This window comes from Meriones unguiculatus, chromosome 7, assembly GCF_030254825.1.
Source record: "Meriones unguiculatus strain TT.TT164.6M chromosome 7, Bangor_MerUng_6.1, whole genome shotgun sequence".
NCBI classification, from domain to species: Eukaryota; Metazoa; Chordata; class Mammalia; order Rodentia; family Muridae; genus Meriones; species Meriones unguiculatus.
In genome coordinates this window covers 6,803,082-6,828,264 of record NC_083355.1, presented here as the reverse complement: position 1 = coordinate 6,828,264, position 25,183 = coordinate 6,803,082, and the positions used below count along the sequence as shown (strand labels likewise).

The window sequence follows — 25,183 nt, the reverse complement described above, 5'->3', positions numbered from 1 at the left end:
GACGAGGTGCTTCAAAAGGTGGGATTATTTACTTTAAGCAACAGTCCAGGACTGGGAAGTACAAGCTTCAAGGATGAGACTTTGTGGTCAAGCACCAGCATCATGCACATGGCATCATTGAGTTATTCCGTTAGGAGGTCCCTGTGGGACCTGCACCTACAGCCCCACTCTGGGACTGCCTCCCTTGTGTGCTTCACCTTGCAATTCCAAGGCAGCGTGGTCGTACACCTGAAGCCATCTTGTGCACCTGGGTGGTTCTGCCCAGCAGCCGGCCAGTCAAAGTGACCCCTGGCATCTTCAGGGTACAAAAGGCAGCTCCTTTGCTTTGCAGGCAGCGGGGTGTGAGGTACAGCTGCTTTCATCATTCCATATGGCACAGGAAGGTGCTGCTTAGCAAAGGATGCCTCATTGGGGCGACACCAAGGAGAGCAGAGCAATGACTATGGACAGCTGGTACAGGTGGACTGGCTGCAGGGCAGGGCCTGTGGCTGTCCATCCCATCACAGACAGCCAAGGACAGCATCAACAGCCCTGGTGGAAGAGTCTCTAACACGTCAGGAAACAGATCATTTGTTCTTAGAAACAGCCCACTACTCAGTCTACTACTAGAAAACATTCATGCCATGCCCTCAGACCCAGGAGTCAGACAGAGAAAGAGAAAGCAGGGGAAGAAAAGAAAAGGAAAAAAAAAAAAAAAAAAAAAAAAAGACAGCAGTACATAAAGTGCTTCTCTTTTAATGAAACAAATCCAAAAGATGTACAGTCAGGCTCACGTTGTGCAGTTCACAAGCATGGAAAAACAAACAGAAGGACAGAGTTCCAACAGAAGAAGCTAACCCAAGACCAGGCTGGACTTGCCACCAGGAGGATTTCTCCTGGATGGCGCAGGAGCTGGCGCCACTGGGCTGGGCACAGGCGCAGCAGGCACAGGCTTCTCTTCCATCTGCCCCAGGTTGGCTTGGAAGTCTGTGTCCACATTTTCTGGGAAGACAAGAGTTTGAGAATGGTTTGAGAACACAAATGGGAAAAAAAAAAAGATACTAAAAGTCACCAATTGAGGTCCTATACCCAGAAAAGGAGGAACCTGTTAGTGTGTTGCCTGTTTTGTGTGTATGTGGTTTTCAAATTTACACAAACAGGTCAAGTGCCTTTAATCCCATGTGGTGGAGGCAGGAGAACAGACAGGAGCTGAAGGTCATACTTCGTTACATAGAATGTTTTTAGGCCAGACAGAGCTACAAGGTGACACCACTTCTAAAAAATAAATAAAAATAAAATATGTTTAGAGACTGTGTGTCTGCACTCCTCTGTATGTATACGGAGGCCAGGAGCATGATAAGGTGACTTTGCCATCAGTTCTGACCTTACTCCTTTACGATGGGTCTTTTACTGATCCTCCAGTCTCCACCTTCTACAGAACTGGGTTACCAGAGGATGTGGCCCCATCTCAGGGTGATGGGGATCTCCATTCAGGTCTTGGAGCTGGCACAGCATGCCATGTGCCCAGTTCCAAGAGCTCTGAACTTGTGACCTTCCTAATGCTGTCTCCCAGATGCTGGATTTCAGGCCCAGCTACCATACTGGCAATGGCAACTCCCTTTATGAATCCTGAACTCAATAACCATGGAATGACATAACTATATTCAACTATATATAAAATCCAGCATGGCGCTTCCCCCCCTAAAATGACATCTCATAGTTATGAACTAAAAAATGGGAGAGAAAAGAGCCATGGAGTGTCTGGCTACATTCATTACCCAAGACACAGGATCAGATAGATCTACAGCAAAGAGGAAGCTCTCACCTAGCACCCATTTGGGGTTTTTTTTGGTTTTCTTTTTTTCAAGACAGGGTTTCATTGTGTAGCCTAACAGTCTGGCCCCTAACTCTTTAAGAGATTCACCTGCCTCTGCCTCCCTAGTCCTGGAATTAATGGTTCATGACACCACTACCCTGCCTTGTTTTTCTTTTGAGACAGGGTCTCACTATATAGCTCTGGCTGTCCTGGAACTCACTGTGACCTATACCTTTAATCCCAGCACTCGGGAGGTAGAGAGTGTTGAATCCCTGTAGGCTCCTGGTATATACTGAGTACCAGGAGAGCCAAGGCTGCATAGAGACCTTGTCTCAAGAAAAAAGGTAAAGTTATCTTCTAGCCTCTCTATGACAGGCAGTTTTCATAGACTATTATTCCTACCATCTTACACTTGTCTTGCATCATTCACCAATGGATCTGTTTCTTTCTCTTTTTTTTTTGGATTGATAAAACCAAAAAGAAACTGAGAGTTATTCTGCAGACTAAATACTAAACAAGCAGTGACAGGAGGGTATGTGTTCTAAGTCACTGTGATGAAGGGGAAGGAACCATGCTGACACACACCCATGACCCCAGCACTTGGGAAGTGGAGAGAGAATAGAGTTCAAGGCCAGCCTGGACTATCAGAGACCTTGCTTCAAAAATGAAAAAAAGCCCTGTGATAGTGACATACAACTTTAATCCAGCACTCAGGGAGGCAGAGGCAAGCAGATGAGTTCAAGGCCAGCCTGGTCTACCAAGCAAGTTCCAGGATAGCTAGGGCTACTAAAACTAAAAAGAAAATAAGAGCTGAATGTCGACAGGCTGGCAGTGTGCACACCTGTAATCCAGCACACTCGAGGGACAGCAGGTAAACTATCACATTTGAAGCCAGCCCACGCTACAGAATGACACCCTTTCTCAAAATTAAAAAAAAAAAAAAAAAAAAAAAAACAAAGCAGGGGAGCTGGAGAGATGGCTCCATTGAAAAGCACTGCCTACTCTCCCACTTCAGTTCAGGTGCCAGCGCCCACACAGCTGCTCACGATCTTACTCCAGTCCCAGAGTATCCAACGCCGTCCTCAGGCCTCCTTGAACTAGGTAAAGCACCCACACACATAAAATAAAAAGTCATTTAAAATTTTTAAAAAATGGGAACTAAAAGCAAGCGTAGGGTATGACTTTGATGGCAATTTGAAAATGAATACCAATGTTCAAGCTAGTAATTTTACAGAGGAATACTTTTTTACAGCAGCACTGAAGATCAAACCCAGAGCCTGTACATCAAAATAAACTTTACCTATCCTAACTTGCTATTTAGCCCATCAATGAGATAACTACTAGTGCCTAAAAAGAAAAAAATGATTGACAGTAACTACCTTTATCTTGCCTGCAGGTAAGAAGGAAAACTGCTGTCTAAATTTCCTCTCTCCCTCACATACATCTGGTTTTATTTTTGCAAAGCTGATAAGCTCAGGCCACTCACTTGCTAGGGCCAACACTACCAATGAGCCTCATTCTACAGTCCAAACTCGTCCCCTTTTTTTTTCCCTTTCTTTTTTTGAGACAACGTTTCACTATGTAGCCCTAGAAAGCCTGAATCTAACAGAGATCCTTCTTCCTATCTCCCAAATGCTGGTATTAAAAATTAAAGACATAGCACACCTATAATCCCAGCACTTGGCAAGGCAGAGGCAGGCGTATCTCTTCAAATTCAAGGCCAGCCTGGTCTACAAAGAGAGTCCAGGACAACCAAGGCTACACAGATAAACCCTGTCTCGACAAACAAAACAAAACAAAATTAAAGACAGAAACTAGCACACCCAGCTCATTAGCTAGCTCACCCCCAACCCCACTTTCTGCAGCCTACAGCCCAAACTGATCCTTGAACTCTTGATTGTCCTGTTCACCTCCTGGTATGCTGAGAATATGGTTTACAGGGCCACCAGACCCAGCCCTCCCCACTAAAAGCAGGTCCAAATTCCTCCTGTAACCATTCTTATAGTTAGGGGTCTAAGCAATTTGCCGTACATTGAAATTAACTAAGCCTATCTTTTTTTTTTTTTTTTTTTTAAGCCTATCTTATGTAAGCATGTTGAAGGCATCCTCCCCCTTGAAGCTAACTGAAGCACTGGAGCTGACCTTTGACCCAAGTACATATTAGTTGCTACTTTATGACAAATGAGCTAAATGCTACAGTAGTCAGGAGCCCAGAATAGCCAGGGGACAAACTGCTGCTGACCATTTGGAGAGGACTCCATACTTGAGTAAGCTATCCCCTGCCTGCTCTGCAGCTGTCCTAGGGCAGCTAGGGAGGAGACCACCACTTAAGACACACTGCTTCTATCTTCAGGGCTCTCTCATCTCCAGGCTTTCCAAAGTTTTTTTGTTTGTTTGGTTGTTTGGTTGGTTTTTTGAGATAGGATTTCTCTGTATAGCTTTGGCTGTCCTGGAACTCACTCTGTAGACCAGGCTGGCCTTAACCTCCTGAGATCCATCTGCCTCTGCCTCCCAAGTGCTGGGATTAAAGGTGGGGACCACCACTGCCCAGCTCCAAAGTTTAGAATAACATGCACTTTCGCAAATCAGATTAGCTGGGTAGGGGTGTAGCTCAATGGTTAAGAGTACTTGCTAGCAGTCACAGGGAGGTGAGCTGTGTGTGGAAGGGGCTGTTTTTTAGCAGGTTCTGTTACGTATGGTCTAACAGTGGCAGTGTTCTGGAAGTGAAAAGGAAAAGAACTGCAAAGCCTAGAGAAGATTAGGTGTGATCCTTAGTGCTCCCCTAGATTACAAAGAACCCTGAATCCAACCCCTTGTGCTACCAAAAAACAAGACGAAAAACCATTATACTGGCCAGGTACAGTGACACGCGCCTTTAATCCCAGAATTCAGGTCTCTGTGAGTTTGAGGCCAGCCTGGTCTACAAAGTCAAGTTCCAGGCCAAACAGAGCTATATAGTGAGACCCTGTTTTTTTAAAGTTTGGTTTGGTTTGGTTTGGTTTTTCGAGACAAGGTCTCTCTGGGTAATCTTGGCTATCCTGGAACTCATTCTGTAGACAGGCTGGCCTGAACTCTCAATGCCTTAGCTCTACCTCCAGAGTGCTGGGATTAAAGGCATGTGCACCAGCCGGGCGTGGTAGCACCTGATTTTAGTCCCAGCACCTAGGAGAGTCAGGCAGATCTCTGTGAGTTTGAGGCCAGCCTGCTCTACAAAGTGAGTATAGGACAGCCAAGGCTACACAGAGAAACCCTGTCTCAAAAAAACATGCCTGGCCTAAGGCTTTATTTCTGTTTATAAATGTTTTGCCTGAATGTATATGTCTATACACAATGTGCATGCATGATGCCCACAGAAGTCAGAGGAGGATGTTACACCCAAGTGGGTTGGACTTAAACTTGAGTCCTCCGGAAGAGTAGCCAGTTCTCTTAAACCCTGAGCCATCTCTCCAGCCTAGAGCCTCTTATGAGAAATGTCAAGAAGCATACCAAACATTGGCCTGATTAATTATGTATTTTAAAAGGGGTTCTTTTGTTTTGTTTTGTTTTGTTTTTCTTTATTAGTGCAGTTCTAGCAGATTAACCTTGACACCAGTGGGATGGCTTGTCTGGCTCCGCCTTCTGAGTGCTGAGATTAAAGGCTTGCACTACCTGACTTTTTTTTTTCAAGGGTATGGCAGCCCTTGAGACATGATTTGCATGTTAACTGAGACCTCGCAGCATTACAGAAACAGCATCTCCAGTGCTCAGATGTACTCACCATGCATATCACCTTCTCCCTGGAAAAGAGAATTTCAGAATTAGTTCCTGTTTTGAATTCTGCAACACATAAAAGGGTCATAGTTCAGAGCAGCTAACCCTGTTGAAATTAAATGTGAAATCCCATTTTGGGCTGGGCTGCCATGATGCTCGCCTTTAATCCCAGTGCTCAGGAGGCAGATCTCTGTGAGTTCAAGGCCAGCTTGGTCTACACAGACAGAGTCTAGGACAGCCAGTGCTACACAGAGAAACCCTGTCTCAAAAACCCAAAAAGGAAAAAAAATTCTATTTAGGTAAGTGCAGGATCCCATAACCTCAGTGCAGTCTGAGGCAAGTCTATACAACTATGCAGAATTCCAAACACCCAAAGCCAGTAACACAGAGACAGACAGAAAGACAGACACACACACACTCTTACCCAGATCTTTTCTCAGAAAGGGGGGGGGGGGCCTAGGCTTGACCCTCCTCTCTCTCCTTCCCTAGGCAGCTGCTGAAGGGTGCTGACTGCCCCACAGCTGCCGCACAGTCTCCCCACACCTGGAAGTTGATGCCTTAGAGTACTGAGGTACCTAGTCAGAAAGACTTCCTCCCAGGTGAGCGCCCTCCCAGATACACACCCAGAGGACTCAGTGTAAACTATCTACAATTACATCCCACTGTGACATCAGTGCTGCCATTTCCTGCAGTCCAGCTCAAACCTTCAGACAGCTGACATAGTCCTTCAACTCCAAGGTGAGGGATCCAGAAGGCCACAGAATCAATGCTGAAGGGTTTAAGACTGACCTAATGTTAAGAGACATCTAGGTGGGCCAGCCAGGCTAGCTCACTTGTCTAACTCCCTGGCCTCCTGCAGGCTTTTTTTTTTTTTTTTTTTGAGGAGGAGGAGGAAGAGGAGGAGCTCATGTAGCTTAGACTGGCCTAGAACTCCCTGTGTAGTTGATCTTGTTGCCACCACCTCCCAGGAACGAGCTACCACACTGATGTAGGCCCAGGACTTCTAGCAAGCTGGAAAACACTCAGCTGAGCTCCACCCTCAGCCCACTTGCCTGGCTCTCTGTGTGATTTTACACTTTAACTTTCATCACCAAAACCACTCAGCTTAATTAAAAAAAGAAAAAAAAATTTTTTTGTAGAAAAAAAAGAAAACAAGAGGACATACAGCCACAGAGCCCATTCGCCTGTCTTGTTATCACACTGACCTTGAGGTCTAAGTAGTCTCCAGAGCTTGCTTCAGAGGAATTACTTCTCTGTGTTCCAGGAGACTCCGAGTCTTCCCTGCCACCACTAGACTTGGCACCTAGAAACCAATATATACAACAGTAAGAGACTAGAGAAATGGCTCAGCCATTAAGAACAAACACAGGCTGACCCAGGTTCCATTCCTAGCACCTACACGGTACATACATACTTGCAGGCAAAACACTCAGAACATGTAAAATTAATCATTTAAAAAAAGGAGATAGCAGAAGAACAAAAACAGAACGCTGTGTTAGTTTCATATCACAAAATGAAGAAAGACACACTCGGAGGCAGACAAGCTAAAAACTACTTTAGAGCCACTCTGCCTCTGATCCTTACTCTCAAAAAGCCCTGGTACCTACTACCCCCTAGGCGCCCAGAATTCCCAGTCACCCCGCCTGAGTCTACCAAGTACTGGAGTACAGGGTGTGATGTCACACCCAGCCAGTATTTTTATTTCTTGCTTGCTCTGGGTTCAGCCTTTGCTAATCAGTACCAAATCCAGCTGGATCGGACTCTGAATAAGGGTTATCTTGTAAAACCTGCTGGCAAGTGTGGGGGTGCACGCCTTTAATCCCAGCACTTAGAAGGCAGAGGCAGTCAGATCTGAGTTTGAGGTCTATAAGATGAGATCTAGGACAGCCTGGGCTATGCACAGTAACCTTGCAGAAACAAACCAGCACCTGCTGACTTGGCCCAGGATGGGGGATTTTCTTCAGGTGTCCCAAAGATGCTAGAGGCCATCTTGTTCTTCCTCACAGGCTGTTCTGTTGGCTCATCAAAGCCTAATGAAAAATTGGACCCACCACCTGGAGGCCGCAAAACCCTAGAAACAATAGTAAGATGTTAACTTCAGATCACACCAAAACACTCCTCAGTGTAACTATGTTCAATACCTTTTACTTCTCTTACCCTTCTCCCCCATCTGCCAAGACTGCATAACAGGAAGGAATTGACCATCCAGATGAAAACCCACTGCTGCAGGTCAAAACAGATACCAACAGTCCTTTATCCACATGCAGTAGGCCATCCACCACATCCAAAAGCTGCAACACCCAATGTCATCAAAGCTAACTGGCTGTGTCCCTTTGAGAAGGGTAAGAGGCAGAAGGGACTTTATCTCTCTGGGCTTAGCTAAATATATTTGAGAAGAAGTTCAGAAGAAAAACTTATTTGTTCATTTGGAAAGCACTTCTCACTTGGACAAGACAGCACACCCCTGTGATCAGAACTTGGGAGAGGGAGGCAGGACTGCAGGTCCCCATGAACTACAGCAACAGACAGCAGTCACCCAAAAAACCAGACGACTATACATATAAAAGCCACCTTGAGGGCAAGTGAGATGTGCAGCAGACAAAGGTACTTGCCTACTAAGACCTAAGCTGGACCCCCAGCACCTACACGGTGCTTCACAACGCTCTCTAGCTCCAATTCTGGAGGGCCTGACACTCTCTCCTGGCCTCTGCAGGCACTGCACACATGGTGCCTGCACCTACATCTAGGTAAAGCACTCATATACATACATTAAAATATTGGGGCTAGCCTTTAAACCCAGCACATGGGAGGCAGAGGGTCTCTATGGGTTCAAGGACAGCCTGGTGTAGGACTGGATCTATCTACATCACAGTTCTCAAGTCTGTGGCTCAGCACTACATGGCAGTTCACAACCATCTGTAAGTCCAGTTCCCAGAAATATGATATTCTCCCCTGGCCTCTATGGGCACACAGAGCACATATGTACATGCAGGTAAAACACTTGCATACCTAAAGTAAAAATAAATGCAATCTTTTTATTAAAAAAAAAAATCAGCAAATATTGCTGAAAAATCTAAATATCCACATCTACAAAAAACAAAAAACTGGATCCTTATCACCTCTTAAAAAATCAATTTAAAATTATCAAACCCTAATGTAAGACCTAAGCCTCTTAGGACTAGAGAGATGGCTCAGCACTGTATGCTGCTCTTACTGAGGGACCCATATTAGGGCGCACTACCACTTCCAACTCTAGCTCTGCACACTGCACTCACATGCACAGACACAGATAGACACTTCATTAAAAGATAAAAATAAAATCTTACCCAACAGTGGAGGCAGAGGCCTGGCTTGTTTTTGGTTTTTGAGACAGGGCTTTTCTGTTTAACAGCACTGGCTGTGACTCACTTTGTAGAGAAGGCTAGCCTCCAACTCAGACCCCAACCTCTGCCTCCAAAGTGCAGGGATTCAAGGCATGTACTACCACCTCCAGGCCAAAAGGACAACTTTCAAGTGTTGGTTTTCCTCTTCCACCTGTGTGTTCCTGGGATCTTCGGGCCTAGGAAGTAGGTACCTTAACCACTGAACCTTCCATCTGACCAGCTCCTGAAGAACTCTACCATCAGCAAATTCCAAATACATGGCTGCCTGTGTCTACTGCAGCACTGTTCACAACAGCCAAGTGATAAGCCTAGGTGGCCTGCCACAGGCAACAGACAAAGGAAGCATGTCAAACAAGCTCCATGGAGCTGCAGGAAGGTGGTGGCACTCACCTTTAATCCCAGCACTCAGGAGGCAGATGCAGGTGATGTGGGTTCAAGGCTAGACTGATCTTTAGATGGAGCTTTTCTCAGCCACAAAGAGGGCCAGGAGGGGGTGATTTGCTAGAAAATGGTTGTGACTGGAGATCAGCACGTTAAATGAAATGAGCCAGATGCAGAGAAACAACGGCATTTGTCCTCATTTAGGAATCCTAGATTGCAGATACATGAAATTGTATTTTTGCCATAAGAGTAGAAGGGAGACAGGGAAGAGTGGGGCCAGCAGGGCAGGACTAAAAAAAGATAGAGTGAAAACACAAAATAGTTGAGAAACTGTCTTTATGAGCCAAGTGGCAATTTATACCTGTAATCCCCAAATTTGGGGGCCAGAGGGAACTCAGGGTCATCCTCCGACACGTTGCAAATTTAGGCCAGCCTTGGCTACATGAGACCCTGTCTCAAAAACTAAAAGGAAAAGAAAAAATAACCTGTCCTAATGAAACAAGTTTACCGTACATGACAAATATCTCTTTGTTTTGATCTGGGCTACCTCAGTGCGTAAGTGATCTTGGCGCTCTGCAGGGGGTTTCTGGCTCTCAGCACTTACACAGTGGCTGTACAGCCATTTGTCTGTCTGTCTTGTTTTTCTGAGACAGGGCTTTTCTGGTCTCTGTAGACCAGGCTGGTCTCAAACTCAGAGCTATGTATGATCCAGCTGCTTCTGCCTTACCAGTGCTGGGATTAAAGGCATGTGCCACCACTGCCTAGCTTTACAACCATTCTTTTTTTCCTTAATTTATTTATATTTTTTATAAATTACAGTTTGTTCACTTTGTATCCCTACTGTACCCCTTCCTTTATCCCCTCCCTTCACAACTATTCTTAACTACAGCCCTGCAGGACCCAATGAACAGTTTCTGACCTCCAGTGGCACAGGCATACAGTGGTACACATGCACATACAGGCAAGACACGTAATTTTTTTTTTACTTTGAATGTTTGTTTGTTTTTTTAAATACATAATTAGGTGTGGCAGCTGATGCTAATTCTAGCACTCAGGAAGCTGGACGATTTCTTCAATTCCAGGACAGCCAAAGCTACATAGAGACCCTGTCTCAAAAAAACAAAAAATAAAGTGTGTTTGTTTCCAAAAGTCTTTCTAACTCATTCATTTCTAGCTAAAAAGTCAACAGACAGGCTAAACTGTGCTATAAGAATCCTTTGACATTTGCCTTGTGGCTTAATTAACATGCTCAATTTTATAAAGCCATGTGTGCTTAAAGAGTCTGTAATTCAACAGTTCTTGCTGTGTCTGTTAGACCCAGATTCTGCTTCTTTGACAGGCTTAGTGGCCCCATACCTATAATCCCAACACTTAAAAGGCCATAGAGAAGAACCAGAGTTAAGTTCAAAGCCAGCCTGGGCTACTCAGTCCACAAGCTCCATTTTTTGAGACAGGGTCACAGGTAGCCCAGGCTGGCCTAGAACTCATGGATTCTCTTGCCACAACCCCTGGCTTGGAATGTGCCTTTTGTCTAGCCATATTATACAATTTAAATTGCAGCAGTGACGTCTCTGTGAAAACCCAAAAGAGAGCTAGGTATAGTGGTGCATGCCTATCCCCAGCACTACCAGAGACAGACAGATTTGAGCCCTAGGCTAGCCTGGTCTACATAGTGAGGTACTTCCAAGACTATATGTAAAGAGGCCCTGCCTCAAAGAACAAAAGACAAGTCTAAGTAGCTGAAACTAGAGGTTCCTGGAGGGGAAGTACTTGCAGTAGCCATGAAAGCCTAGCACCTTTCCTGTATACTTTACTCTAGGCCTAATTATAGCCTTCAGGATAAACCCATAAGTGTGGGAGTTCCCTTGAATTTATTTTATAGCAAATTAATTAAACCTAAGGACAGGTTATAGGAATCCTGGTGGTCAAAAGCACAGGGAAAGAAAAGGTGGGGGAGGGGAGGCCTGGAGAGATGGCTCAGCTGTTAAGCGCACTGTCTGCTCTTCCAGAGGTCCCGAGTTCAATTCTCAGCAATCACATGGTGGCTCACAAAACCGCTCTATCCTCTAATGCCCTCTTCTTGTGTGCAGGTGTACATTCATATATACATAAAATAAATAAAATATTTTAAAAGGGTGAGGGGATAACCTAAAAGCCAGGCACTGGAACTCATGCCTGTAATCCCAGGAAGGCAAGTGCTGAGAAAGGAGGACGGCTGTGAATTTGAAGCAAGCCTAGACTAAAGTGGATAAGCTTAACCCTAGGCTAAAAACAAAATCCTGCCTTAAAAAACAAGAAAAGTGACTATCAGTATAGTTCAGTTGGTAGAACACTTGCATGCATGAAGCCTTGGGTTTGATTCCCAGGACTACCTGGACTGGGCCTGGTGGGCACCCTCAGTGTGTGGGACAGACTATCTCCAGGTGCCCCAACTCAGCGGGATGAGAGAGCACCAGCAGGTGCTACTTCAACAGTGTCTCCACCCATGCCAGGTTTGCCACCCGTGGAGGTTCCACACCCAAAGGGACAGACGTATGCCATGGTTTGCATATCAGAGGAAAACACGTGGTCGGTTTTTCCTCCTCAGACTAGAAAATAAATCAAGTTTAGAACAAAAGAGTATACTGTTTACTTAATAGGGTGAAATGGTATAAAAACACATATAGGTATATAAATCTGAACAAACCACCTCAAACGCACAAAAATCCTCCTGAGTACTGGGATTACAGGAGTGAGCCATCATGTCCAGCTCAGTGTGAGTTGCCTAACTATGCCTCAGGTTTCTCCTCTGTACAACGAGGGCAGGCAGTAGTAGCTGCCCCATCAGGCTGTTATTATAGGAACACCATACTTATATATAATCTGGAGCACGGTGATCATGTACACAAGCTACTATTAAAACCATCTACACGCCCACAATGCTATGGGGGTGCTCCCTCTCACGAATGGATTTCAGATGGATGTCTTCCTATTTTCCTTCATTGCTATTAACCTAAAATTATTTTAAAGACGGCTTCTGGACTGGTTAGATAGGTAAAGGTGCTTGCTACCAAGCCTCACAACTTGAGTTAGATCCCAGGGGGCCACAGTGACCTCCGTACACATGCCAGAGAAACACACCACCCACGTACACATGCATTAAAGGGAGAAGGGGCAGAGAGATGGTTCAGTGGAGAGGACCTGAGTTCACCTGTGTCAGGCAGCTCACAAAGCCTGGAACTCCTGCTCCTGGTGACTCAGTGCCCTCTTTTGGCCTCACATATACATACCCATACACACAATTTTAATAAGACTGCTTCTGAGGTAGACAAGGGAACAGAGATGGATCACAGAAAGTCTGAGGCAGCCCTGGGATGTATGTACAATAAAGGTTGAACTACAGAGTGAGAATTAAATAATTTTCCTCTCTATAGAGGATCTTACCATACAGCCTCAGCTAGCATAGAAATTGCTATCCTACTTTCTCAGACTCCTGAGTGCTGGGATTACAGATGTGTGCCAAACAGACACCAGTTTCTTTTCACAACACCACTTTCCCTGCTGTCCACACTCGATCCCTAGATAGAAATCCTGGCTCCTCAGCTCCTTCAGGCTGGACCTGGCCTTAGTACTTGTACACTGCACATGTCTACAGAAAGCAGTGAAACCTGCCCTCCTTTGCCTTGTCCAGGCCCTCTGGTAATGTGACTGCTTCTCAAACAAAAACCAAGATCCAGCCACCTTCCTCTCCACTTCTATCACTTTGCAGGCCATCTCCACTTGGTGCCTTTCCTGGTCTATCTCCTCAGGCTCAAGCATGCTCCACCCTTCCTTTCAGTGTCATTTAACCTTCAGCCAATCTCTTAAACCCCACTCCCACACCCTACCCCTGCTTCCTTCGTGAGCTCAGGAGCACAGCTAGAACACAGAGAGCACCAGCAGATTAGTGCTCCTGCTCCTGGGGAGGGAAGCCACAAGTACTCCTGGATGTCTTCTTGAATCTTCATTGCCCTGCAGCACACAGCACAGAGGAAGCCATGCAGCACAGGATAAAGGTTGTTTGTCTGCAACAAACCTGACTTATGGACACTGCCACTTTACTGTCAGCATTTCCTCAGTCACGCAATCTTCTTTTCCACAACACTTAGCAATACAAAAGCTGTCCATAGATAGTTTAGGGGTCCTGAAGAGCCCAGTACCAATGAGGCTGGCCGGCAGTGCTGGGCTTTGGTTCTGCTCTGTGGTTCAGCTTCTTGCCAGCAAACAGAAGTAGACTCTGGAGGCTCCGAGCAGCTGCCAGCTTTCACTGACTGACAGCACTGAAGTCCTCTGGCCTGGCAGACTGGGGCAAGTGCTCCAGTGCATCAACAGGCAATCAAACAATGCCATGTTTGTATTCAGGGAGGAGCCCACGAAGTTACTTTAAGGTTTTCTTGTTTCCTAACCCTGGACTATTTCTTTGTAGGCCTCTGTGCCTTCTCCCTAGAATGTGACAGTAGGGTCTTAGTAGGATGCAGTGCTCAGGCCTTGAGAGAGCTTGCTTTTCCTACACCCATGTCAGGCAGCTCACAGCCATCTGTAACATCTGTAACTCTCCAGAGGATCCCACACTTTCTAGACTCCTCAGGCACCCCTCCAACAAACACATAATAAATAAATCTTTTTTTTTTTTTTTTACAAGAAAAAGGGCTGAAGAGATGGCTCAGAGGTTAAGAACACTGGCCAGCTGCTCTTCCAAAGGACTCAGATTCAATTCCCAGTGCTGACATGGTGGCTCACAACCATCTGTAACTCCAGTTTTAAGGGATCTGGCCTCTGTGGAGACCAGGCACACATGTGATACCCATACATACACTTTCAGCAAAACACTCATACACATAAAATAAAAATGAATATAATCGATAGTTTTAAAAAAATGGAGGCCACACAATGACATCAACTAGGAAGTAGAGATGGCTCAGCAGTTAAAAAGAGTATTTGCTGCTCTTGCAAAGGACCACAGTTCAGATACTAGGACCCACACTGTGTGGCTCATAACCTCCTGTAACTCCAGGGGACTGGATGCCTCTGCCCACCACAGGTACCTGACTCATGTACACATAGCAACACTCAAACACACATATTCCTAAACCTCTCCAGGCCTGAGCATGGCATTTTACTGACTGAGAGGCTAATGTCACATTCTAGGGAGAAGGCAGAGATCTATAGAAGAAATAGTCCAGGACCAGGAAACCAAAAAACCTAGAGACAAACATGGAAAATAAATATTCAGCTGGATAGCCACTCCTAAATACCAGTACACCAGAGGCAGAGGCAAGTAGATCTCCGTGAGATTGAGGCCAGCCAGTCCTACATACTGAATTCCAGGCCAGCAACTGAGGCCATACAGTGAGAGGCTGTCTCAAAAAAAAAAAGTCTGGCGAGAAGGCTCAGCAGTTAAGGACACTGATTGATGGCTCATCCAGAGGACTAGGGTTCAATCCCAGCACCCACATGGCAGCTCACAAATGTCTGTAACTCCAAGATCTGACACCACAGATATACATGCAGGAAAACACCAACACACAAAATAAAAACAAATTGTAAAAAATAAATAAATAAATAAAAATAAAAATAAACATTTAAAACTATGTCTGCACACTTTTAATCTCAGTACTCAAGAGACTGAAGGAGATCACAAGTTGGAGGCTAACCTGTTCTACGTACTGAGTCCAGGCCAGTATAAAGCCATAGGATTGAGATCCTATGCCAAAAAAATAAATAGCTATTATTTCTTAAGTCTCAGATATTAAAAACATACCCAGAATAAATTAATTATATAAGTCAAGATAAATGTGTTAAGGCATATAGTTTATAAAGATGATAATCATACATTAAATTAAAAAAATTTTGAAGCGGGATAGCTCTACATAGCTGTAGCTGGCCTGGAGCGTGGAAGCCACCCTCCGACTTTTGCCTCCCTAGTATTGGGATAACAGAGTTACACTCCACATCCAGGTAATTAAAAGGTATAGATAGATTTTGGGGTGATTTTTCTGGGTAGGGAAGTGGGGAGCTGCTGAGGGTGGAACCTAGGGTCTTGCCTTGGTTGTGGACCTTGTACAGGCTAACCCATCCCAGCGCCATCCCTACAGGTCCTTAATGGGTTAGACTGTTCTGAATTTTTACCTCAAATGACCAAAGACAACTGAAATATTAGAATCAAATCCAATGTGCCTCTTTGTCCTTTCTCCTTCCCCAGGGAGGAGGGAGGCTTTCTTCCCTAAGTGTAATTAAAACCTCATGAAATTCTTCAGAACCATAGTGGACTTGTAAATATTTTTTGGTCATGAAAAAACAAGGGCAGGGGAGCACTAGCACCCAGCCAGCTTCAAAATCGTTAAACCTCTGTCTAGTCCAACTTTTACTGGTCCTTCCATAGCAGGTACTACCTCCCCGATGACGTCAGTGTTATAGAGACCATCTGAAATAGAGCGGTTCCCAAACAAAGGATTTGCTTGCAAGACAAAGTACTTGAGCTTTGGTTTTGACTCCTTCTTTTTGAACCACATATATGGTAACTGCTTCAGGATTGCCAAGTTAAGACCCAAAAATGTTACACCACAGACAGCAATTTAAAAAATAACTCCTTTCTTCCAATCCCAAGTCCCCATCACTCTACCACAGCACATTCATCACTGAGGTTGCAGAGCAAGAAGCACATTACTGAGGAAGTAAGAAGAATGGGGCAGAACATGAGCATCAATGCTGGAGGGCAAGTGATGACAAACAAAGTGGCCGGATGTAACACCTGCATTTATTTGCCTCACCTGTCAAACATACTTGTAAAGAACCTGGGCTCTGAAATGCTTTACAAAGCCTTGAGCTGAGCTTGAACCCCAAAAGATAAAACCCAAATTACACGTTATCACACCAGTAACCAAAGTCGGACCAGCAGAAAGTTGGCCTTATCACAGGAAACAAAACCCCAGGGCTCAGTCTGTCCCTGTGTCCTCTGTAACAAATTGCCTCATTTGAAGGATGACAGCAAGAGGGAGTGACATGTCTCCTAAGTCTACACTCTCAAGTTCTGCCCCGCCCTGTAATCGCTCCTTTAGCTCACTTCCATCTCACCATTCTTTCACTACTTCGTGAAACTGAAAGCAGTGAGTGACACAGCCTGTTCCTCCCAGTGCTTCCTCCGAGGCGGCTTTTTGTTGGCGACTTGTCAAACCCCCGTGAGATACTGCTATTCCACGGCTGTCTTCTTAGCCCCACAAAATGGCTCCCTTTGTGCCACTTGGCCAGGACCCCAAGGCTTGGCCATACCCAACCAATGGAGAAAAGACGACCAGAGAACAAGGGAGCCAAGCCGTTAGGAAGATCCGAGAGATGCTCGAGGCATCTGAATGGACTGAAAGGACTGGGTGCCATCAGCTGAGAAGATGTGGACTCCCTCCACAGAACCCAAAACCTCCCACCAAGTTAAGTGAGGGATAGAAAGAGGGTCCCAGTCCAAACATCCCGCTCCCCTTCAAAATGCAGTTGACTGGTGGCAAGCAAGGTCTCCAGCTTTTAGAAAGCTTCTACATACTAATGGAGAGACAATGGATGGCTCTCTGGCCCCGCCCAAGCACAGGCAACCTCCTCCTCCAAGGGAAGCCTGCGCTGGGGTGAACTCATTCTGCCCAAGTCAATGGGAGAAGTGAAGAAGGTGGCGTGGAAGGACTGAGGTCCGAGGGTCTGAGCGCAGAAAACCCACTCGAGCCGGCTCGCGGCCCCGCGCACTCGGAGGTGGGCGTGGGGAGGGGGAGGAGACCGGGTCTCTCCTTTGTTAGGCGCGGGGAGGCACTCGCAGAAGAGGACTCGATCCGGGGCTGCAAGTGGAGGCACGGGATGACCAGCCCCGCCCTACCAGAGGTGCACCTGCTGCGCAGACCCCGGCACCCTGCGGGCCACCGCGAGGGCAAGAGCCCGCGGACGCGCAGGATCAGAGCTCAGATTTGCTCGCTGCGCCCAAGGCCGGGGCCAGCACACGCCCGAGGCCAGAAGCAGGAGCGCGTGGCCCGCGGGTGGGACAATGGGCCCAGAACCCAGGGCCATGCAGGCTCCCTGGGCTTCTCGGAGACCAAGCCCCCATCCTGGACACGACCAGTGTCGCCGCGGACGACCGAAAGCCGATCCTCCCGCACACTCTCACGGGCTCCAACCTGCCGCACCGCTAAGGGCCGCCACCCACGGTCCCCTCAGCCGCCGCTCCGTGGGAGAGAAGAATAGAGCCGCCGACTGGGGCGGGGCCGCAGCCGAGGCAGTCCCGCCACACAAAGCGGCGCCCACTCCTCTGCCCTGCCACCCTCCGGGGCGCGAGCCCCGCGCCCCCAGCCCGTTACCGCCAACGCCCCGCGGCTCCCACAAACCCTGCAGGGCTCGAGCCCGGCCCCACCGCCTTACCGGGAGCTGTTCCTGCTGTTGGGGTCCACACCCTTGAAGGTAGTGGTAGTGGTCATGGCGCCGAGGGAAGAGGTAGGGTGGCGCAGAGAGACCGCTGAGGGGACTGGGAACAACCGGCGCAGACAGCTCTGCGAGGTCGACCAGCCACGCTCCTGGAGCCTCTGCTGCCGCGGGACTCCGCGGAGTCTGCCTTTATAGGGCTTCTAGGGCCCACCCTCCGCAGGCCGCCATTGGGCGATTTAAAAGGATCTCTTAGTTTCTATTGGTTGTCTACAGTGCTAGTCACAGCTCGGCCTCAGGACCGGCTGCGCAGGCCGCGGCTCAGCCTGAGCCCCGCCCCCTTCCTGAACACGGCCTGGCCGCTACGGTCGCCCCTCCCCCACCTCGACTATCCGGCGGTGCTCCCCACAAGTGATCGCTGTCACTTTAAAAAGTTATTTGAGGTGCTCGCTTCGGCAGCACATGCACTAAAAAACTGGAGCAATACAGAGAGGATTACATGAACCCTGCGCAAGAATGACACGCAAATTCGCGAAGCGCTCCATACTTGAAAAAAAAAAAAAAAAAACAAGTTACTTGAGAAGCTGTCAGGGTGGCTCAGAAGGAGAAGTGCTTGACGCTTGACGTGTCTCCCAAATAGGCCATCAGCTGTCCACCCTTCTGGAGAAAGATGAGATCTTTCACTAGGACTCGCTTTGTAGACCAGGCTGGCCTCAAACTCAGAGAGATCCGCCTGCCTCTGCCTCCCGAATGCTGGGATCAAAGGCGTGAGCCGCTGCCACCAGCACCCGGCTTAGGACAGTCATTATTCTTACGGGTTGAGAATTACTGCTATGACTGATTTTTTTTTTTTTTAAGACCTATTGTGAGTCCCTAACAAAGCAATCTCAAAGATCCAGCAATAAAAGGAGTGCTGAAATTAGGTGGGCTTCATTTAGCTTTGAATGTTATCTGTGTAGCCGTGGCTGTCCTGGAACTTATGCAGACGAGGCTTGCCTGGAATTCACAGAGATCTGCATGCCTCTGCCTCCAGACTGGGGTTAAAGGCCTGTACCAACACTACCAGAAAAGAATGGAATTCGTTTTACTATTAGTCTTTTAGCCAGGAGCCACCTTTAATCTCAGCACTGAGGAAGCAGAGGTAGGAGGATCTCCGGAAGTTTGAGACCAGCCTGGTTTACATAAATCAAGTTCCAGGTCAGCCAGGACTACACAGAGAGAGCCTGTAAAAAAAACTTAGAAAAAAAAAAAAAAACCCAAACACTTTAATCTTACAGTTTAAGCTCTGATGGGTGCACATGAATAGACCCAAGTGATGGTTCGCCCTTAGAGGCGGTTTTAAAGTTGGCTAACGCCTGGTGAAGGAATGGCTTCGTCTACCGGAGGCCCTGGAGACTCTGCAGCTGTTTCTAACTCTTAAGTCATGACTCCTCCACCTGTCTGGGTAAATTTATCCCTGCAACAAATGCAGGCAACACTTGGAGAACTCAGAGGACTGTTTAAAGATCGTAATAGGCAAAGCCTTAGGTAAAGGCATGTGGGCAGCTGATGAGTGACCTGTTCTCGTGTCAAACCTGACCCCTAAAAGTAGAAGTCTCCTGTCCTTTTTAGCCTTGGTATTCCCACAAAACTCCATAAAACTCAACATTTTCTTTCAGGCCGTTGAGTGTTTTCAGGAGTCTTGCTTAACTCTCCTCCCACTAGGCTCTCACAGAAAACCAGGATTCCCTTTTCTCTAGAAGTCTGATCACCCATGTCTGTGTTAACCGCAGTAGCATGAAGGAGACTTGGTGTCTAGCCTGGAATCTCTTCATCCTGTCTCCGCTGCCCCTGTGTTGAAATTATGTGTGTGTACCAGCCTGTCAACATCCCTTGAGCAGTGAAGAGTAATTACCACGAGAACTGAGCGCCGCCTCCCTTAGATTGTTCTCTGCCCTTCACCCACACTTCCGTTCATGCGTACAGGCACATATACACATACATGCTCACGTGAAGTAAGTGTAAACTGGGCACAGTGGCACACCCTCTTTAGTCCCAGCACTCTGGAGGCAAACCTCTGAGGCAAAGACAGACTGGTCTGCTAAGTGAGTTCCAGGACAGCCAGAGATATACAGAGAAATAAATAATAAATAAATAAATGTTTAAAAAAGATGCATGGTGTTCACAAATCTTGGGAGAGCCCATGTCTCAGGCCTTGAGCTCCACTATGGGAGGAGATGCCACCTGCATGAACTTGAGTCTCTAAATTAAAAATGACAGCTTGGACACTTACGGGAAAGGCAGTTTGGCTCTAGGGAAAACTGAACAGTTGCTGCATTAAAAGAGAAGTTATGGAGAACATAGCAACTGCTTGTTTTTCTCTTAACTCCTTGGTTATCAAGTGAAAATAATGGACTATATAATGTAGTGATATAAATTTTTTTTTTTTTTTTTTTTTGCTTTTTCCATACAGAGTTTCTCTGTGTAGCCTTGGCTGTCCTGGCGCTCGCTCTATAGACCAGGCTGGCCTCAAACTCACAGATATCCTCCTGTCTCTGTCTCCCTGAGTGTTTTGAGAGTGTGTGTGTGTGTGTGTGTGTGTGTGTGTGCTGTAAGACTGGTCTCAATATGTAGTTCAGGCTGGCCTGGAACTCACTATGTGGACCAGGCTGGCTTTGAAGTCAGAAATCCTACCTCTGCCTCTGCTTCACCAGTGCCATAAAGGCCTGGCTCTTTTAAAAGAATCCTAAGCAGAGTATGGTGGCACACACTATGAAAGATATTTTCTTTTCTTTTTGTGTTCGTGTGTGGGGGTTGTTTGTTTTTGGTTTTTGAAACAGGGTTTCTCTGTGTAGCCCTAGCCTCACAGAGGCCACCCCTGCCTTCTGAGCGCTGGAACATGTGCTACCACAGCCAGCTTGGTTTTGTATTTTTGGGTTTGTTTGTTTTTGAGACAGGGTTTCTCTGTGTAGCCCTCGCTGTTCTGGAACTTGCCCTGTAGACCAGGCTAGTTTATTTTGTTTTCCAGACCACTCTCTGCTCTATTACATCTTAATCCCTGCCACTGAGGGTATTGGCTAAATTGTCACTTGCCAGCCTCTCATCAAACACATCCCACTCATCACTTGTAAAGCCAAATTTAGTATCCATCTGTCTGTCCTTTTCATAGCTGTGTCTTCACCAAAAGCAGAGATCAATGCTTTTAAGCTACTGCCCTGCTTCCAAAATATTTCCTTTTAAATAAGTCATCAGCAACATCTGGCTATAAAAACTGCATGGCAGAGGGGGGTACTGCAGGTCCATGTTTGTGTAGTCCCAGTCGTTGGGGGGTGGAGGCAGCAGAGTCAGGAGTTAAAGGTCATCAAAAACAACCATTTTCTTCCCGTCTCGTTTCACTTCTATGGATGGATTTAGCCTCCTTTACAAAAATAAGGGTCCCATGTGATACAGGTTTACTTTATAGATGATGACTCTTTTTGAGACAGGGTTTCTCTGTATAGCCCTGGCTATCCTGGTATTCACTCTGTAGACCAGGCTGGCCGAGAACTGAAAGATCAGTCTGCCTCTGCCTCCTGAATGCTGTGATTAAAGGTTTGAACCACCACTGACTGAGAACCTTGGACTCTTGAGCCTCCTGCTTCCAAAATGGGACTATTTATTTATTTATTTATTTATAGTTGATGTGTTTATTTGTTATTTATTTCTTTATAGTTGATGTGTATGAGTGTTTTTGGCTGCCTGTATGTCTGTGCAATGCATGCGTGCCTGGTGCCTAAGGAGGTCAGAAGAGAACATTCATACCCGGAAACTGGAGTTACAGATAGTTGTGAGGCACCATGTGGGAGCAGGGAGCTGACCCCAGGTTCTTGGCAAGAGCAGAGAGAGGGCTCAGAAGTTAAGAACACTTATTCTCAGGCTGGAGAGCTGGCTCAGAGGTTAAGAGCACTGGCTGTTCTTCCAAAAGTCCTGAGTTCAATTCCCAGCAACCACATGGTGGCTCACAATCATCTATAATGAGATCTAGTGTCTTCTTTTCGCCTGCAAATGCAGGCAGAATGCTGTATAAATAATAAATAAATCTCTGAAAACAAAAAATGTATTCTTGCAGAAGGCCCAAGTTCTCCCAATACCCACATGGTGGCTCACAGTCTTCTGAAACTATAATTCCAGGGGATTCAGAGCCTCTTCTGTCTTCCATAGTCTCTCTTGAATGCTTGTTATGTACATACATGCACAGAAGCAAATGCAAATGCCATACACACAAAAAATAACAAGTCAAGGCAAGGCCATAGTGGAGCATGCCTTTAATCCCAGCACTCAGGAGGCAAAGGCAGAGGCAGAGACAGATGGATCTCTAAACTCCAGACCAGCCTGGTCTACAGAGTGAGTTCCAGGACAGCCAGGGTTACACAGAGAAACCCTGTCTCCAAAAAAACAAAATAAATAGAGAAAACATAATCATAAAGAAAAAAAAAAAACATGAGGATTATTGAACTTTCAAGTTTCATAAAAGCCCCAAGAGTATACTAAATCCTAAAATGACCTCATAGTCACATGTCACTGCTTACAGGGAAATAACACTCTACATTCCAAGCAACAGATTAAATTCCAACCTGTTTCACTATGTTCTAATTTTGTCTCACCCTAAAGAGCTCCTAAGACCAGTCTCACACAGGGGCTTCTTGTTTGGAGCACTAACCTTCAGAGCCCCACCTCAATAGTCAGAAAGCTAAAGCACTCTGTGGATAATCTCCTACGCTTTCTAGTTTCAAGGAATCAGGAAGATTCACATAATTTAGGAACTGGTATTAAACCTAAGAAAGCAGGGCTGGTGGCACATGCCTTTAATGCTAGTCCTTGGAAGGAAGAGGTAGGTGGATCTCTGAGTTCAAGACCATCCCAGTATACAGAGCAGTGAGACCTTGTCTCTAAGAAAGACAAAAAAATATATATATATCTTAAGAAAATATTTTATTTTTTAATTTTAATTATTTTTTATTAGGTTTTGTTTGAGACAAGGCTGTCCTGGAACTCACTATGTAGACAGTCAACCTGGAATTTGTAGACCCGCCTGCCTCCCCAGTGATAGGATTAAAGAAGTGTGCCACCATGCCTGGTCCACTTTTTGTGTGTGTGTGTGTGTGTGTGTATATGAGTTCGGGCCTGTGTGCAAGTATGTGTACCACGTAGGAGCCTATGGTGGTCAGAGGAGGCCTAGACCCCCTGGAATTGTAGTTACGGAAGATTGTGAGCCTCCATGTGAGGAGGAACCCTACACCCACATATCTTCTGCAAGAATAAGCTTTAAGATTTTATTTTCATCATTCACTCATTCATTCACTTATTTATTTATGGTGTTTTCAAGGCAGGGTTTCTCTACATAGCTTTCTTTGGCTGTCCTGCAACTCACCCTGTAGATCAGGCTGAACTCCGACGCAGAGATCAGCCTGCCTCTGCCTGGGATTAAAGGCCTGCTCCACTACTGCCCAGTGGGATCTTATTTATGAATGTATTCACGTGTATAGATTTTTGTTTCCATGTATGTCTGTGTAACACATGCATGCCAGGGCCCATGTGTGATGTTCAGAGGACAATTTGTGGGACTCAATTATCCTTCAATGATATGGGCTCCAGGAATCAAACTCAGATTATCAGTTTCGGTAAGCAGTGCCTTTATATACTAAGCCATCTTGCCAGCCTTCCCTCCACCCTTGTATGTGTGGGTATATATATACACATGCAAAAGAAAGCATCAAATGTCGTCTTTTTTACTATTATGAAGTCCTCTCCCTGTTCCTATCTCTACCCCACTACACTCTGCCCTGCCACTGCTGGAGTTACAGGCATGAGTGAGACATCCAGTTCATGTGGATGCTGGGATCCAAACTCACAGTTTTCATGGTTGCTTGGCAAGCACTCTTACTGTTGAGCCATCTCTTAATGTGAGCAGGACTTTAGCTATGCAGTTTTTAATAGTTTAAAAAACAACATGGCACTTGAAACATAACCTTTTAAGATAAAACAAAACACCCAAACTTTCCTAGCATTCCCCTCAGTTCTCTTGCAGCCTATCTCCCAGAGTATTTCTTTTTTCTTGTTGATAGAGCAACAATCAAGAAATGTCTATTTGGGTAAAGTGACTTGCACCGGTAATCCCAACGCTCGGGAGATTGAAGCACTGTTAGGTTAGTTTCCTCTGAGATGAAACATAAACTGGATGGTAAACAACTCTAAAACAGCTTCAGGAAATCCCTGAAACTGACCAAATTCAACAGTCACTGCCCCTCCCCAAGTAAACAATGAAAGCTGAGAGTCCCTCTCAGAATGCTAAACTGCAGACTCTTGAGTCCCAACTGCAAAAAGCAGCAAACAGTCCGCTGCCTGGAGAAGGTTTAGAACTGAAGTACCTAGAAAGGACCCTCTGAACCTGTGGCTGTGCTGCGCGATGCTGCTCCACTATTCCAGGTTTGTGAGCTGTAACCCGTGATGCGGGTGGGCTTTTGGTGAGTCATTTCTGCTCCTGTAAGCAACCCCTCACCCATATCCCTGTGAAGTTCATATCCTATAAAACTCATTCATTGGTGGAAGGCAGAGGCAGGTGGATGTCTGTGAGTTCGAGGCTAGCCTGTTCTACAAATCAAGTCCAGGACAGCCAAGGCTACACAGAAAAACCATGTCTCGGAACACCAAACAAAACCAAACCTCACCAGTTCACCCAAGTTACTTTGGCCTACTGTGGGTATCCTATCTGGGATGTGTTGACTCCCCAAGAAGTGTCACATTAACAGCAAGCACTCCCTGAGTTCAAGACCAGCTGCTCTACACAGGGAGCTCCAAGCTATCCAGGCTGACATAGTGGACACTGTCTCAACCTCCTACCTCCAAGAAAAGAAATACAAATAAATAGAAGGAAGGGATGTGGATAGCCCACCATGGTGGCACAAGCCTTTAATCCCAGCACTCAGGGAGGCTGAGGCAGGTATAATCAAGGCCAGCCTGGTCTACAAAGTGAGTCCAGGACAGCCAAGGCTACACAGAGAAACCTTGTCTCAAAAAAACAAACCAAAAAAGGGCTGGGGATGCAGATCACCTGATAGATTAGCAGTCACTAAGCACTGGATTCAAGCCGAAGCAGGCCTTAGACAAGTTAGACACTTTTTCTTGTCTAAGGCCTGCTTCGGCTTGAATAAGTGGTACACACTTAATCCAAGGTGTTCCTTGGAAGACAACCATCATCAGCTACACAGTAAGTCACAGACCAGCACTGAGAACCGAAGACTGTTTCAGCCGTTTTAGAGACAGATTTTATGTCTCTGGCTGCCCTGCACAGCTTGGTCCAGGATGCTATAAAATTGAAATTCTTGGGCCTAAATTTCCATTGTTTAGTCAACTGAGGCCCAAACCTAGGTTGGCCTTCCTGTAATAAATACTCTAATACAGACCTAAACTCCAACTCAAAACTATACCAACAATAATTTTTAGGTGT

At 46.1% G+C, this 25,183-nt stretch overlaps 2 protein-coding genes and 1 non-coding gene across 3 annotated transcripts in view; 2 read left to right on the top strand and 1 right to left on the bottom strand.

Moving 5' to 3' along the window:
- Armc7 (armadillo repeat containing 7) overlaps window positions 1-15,848 on the top strand; it is a 33,953-nt gene extending 18,105 nt beyond the window's left edge. Inside the window, exon 3 of the mRNA XM_060386411.1 lies at window positions 15,710-15,848. Coding sequence (XP_060242394.1) covers window positions 15,710-15,744 — 35 coding nt within the window. The 3' untranslated portion in view covers window positions 15,745-15,848. The remainder of the gene's footprint in view (window positions 1-15,709) is intronic.
- On the bottom strand, window positions 8-17,853 carry Jpt1 (Jupiter microtubule associated homolog 1). Its single transcript, XM_021635513.2, has 5 exons — window positions 17,719-17,853; window positions 7,474-7,616; window positions 6,751-6,848; window positions 5,553-5,571; window positions 8-981 (listed from the first exon to the last, which is right to left on the bottom strand). Exons 1-5 carry the CDS (start codon window positions 17,772-17,774, stop codon window positions 833-835), a joined length of 465 nt encoding a protein of 154 aa, XP_021491188.1. The 5' UTR covers window positions 17,775-17,853; the 3' UTR covers window positions 8-832.
- Window positions 17,854-18,161: 308 nt separating this feature from the next.
- On the top strand, window positions 18,162-18,269 carry LOC132655507 (U6 spliceosomal RNA). Its single transcript, XR_009593312.1, has one exon. It is a non-coding gene; the product is annotated as a U6 spliceosomal RNA (small nuclear RNA).
- The last annotated feature ends 6,914 nt before the right edge of the window (window positions 18,270-25,183 follow it).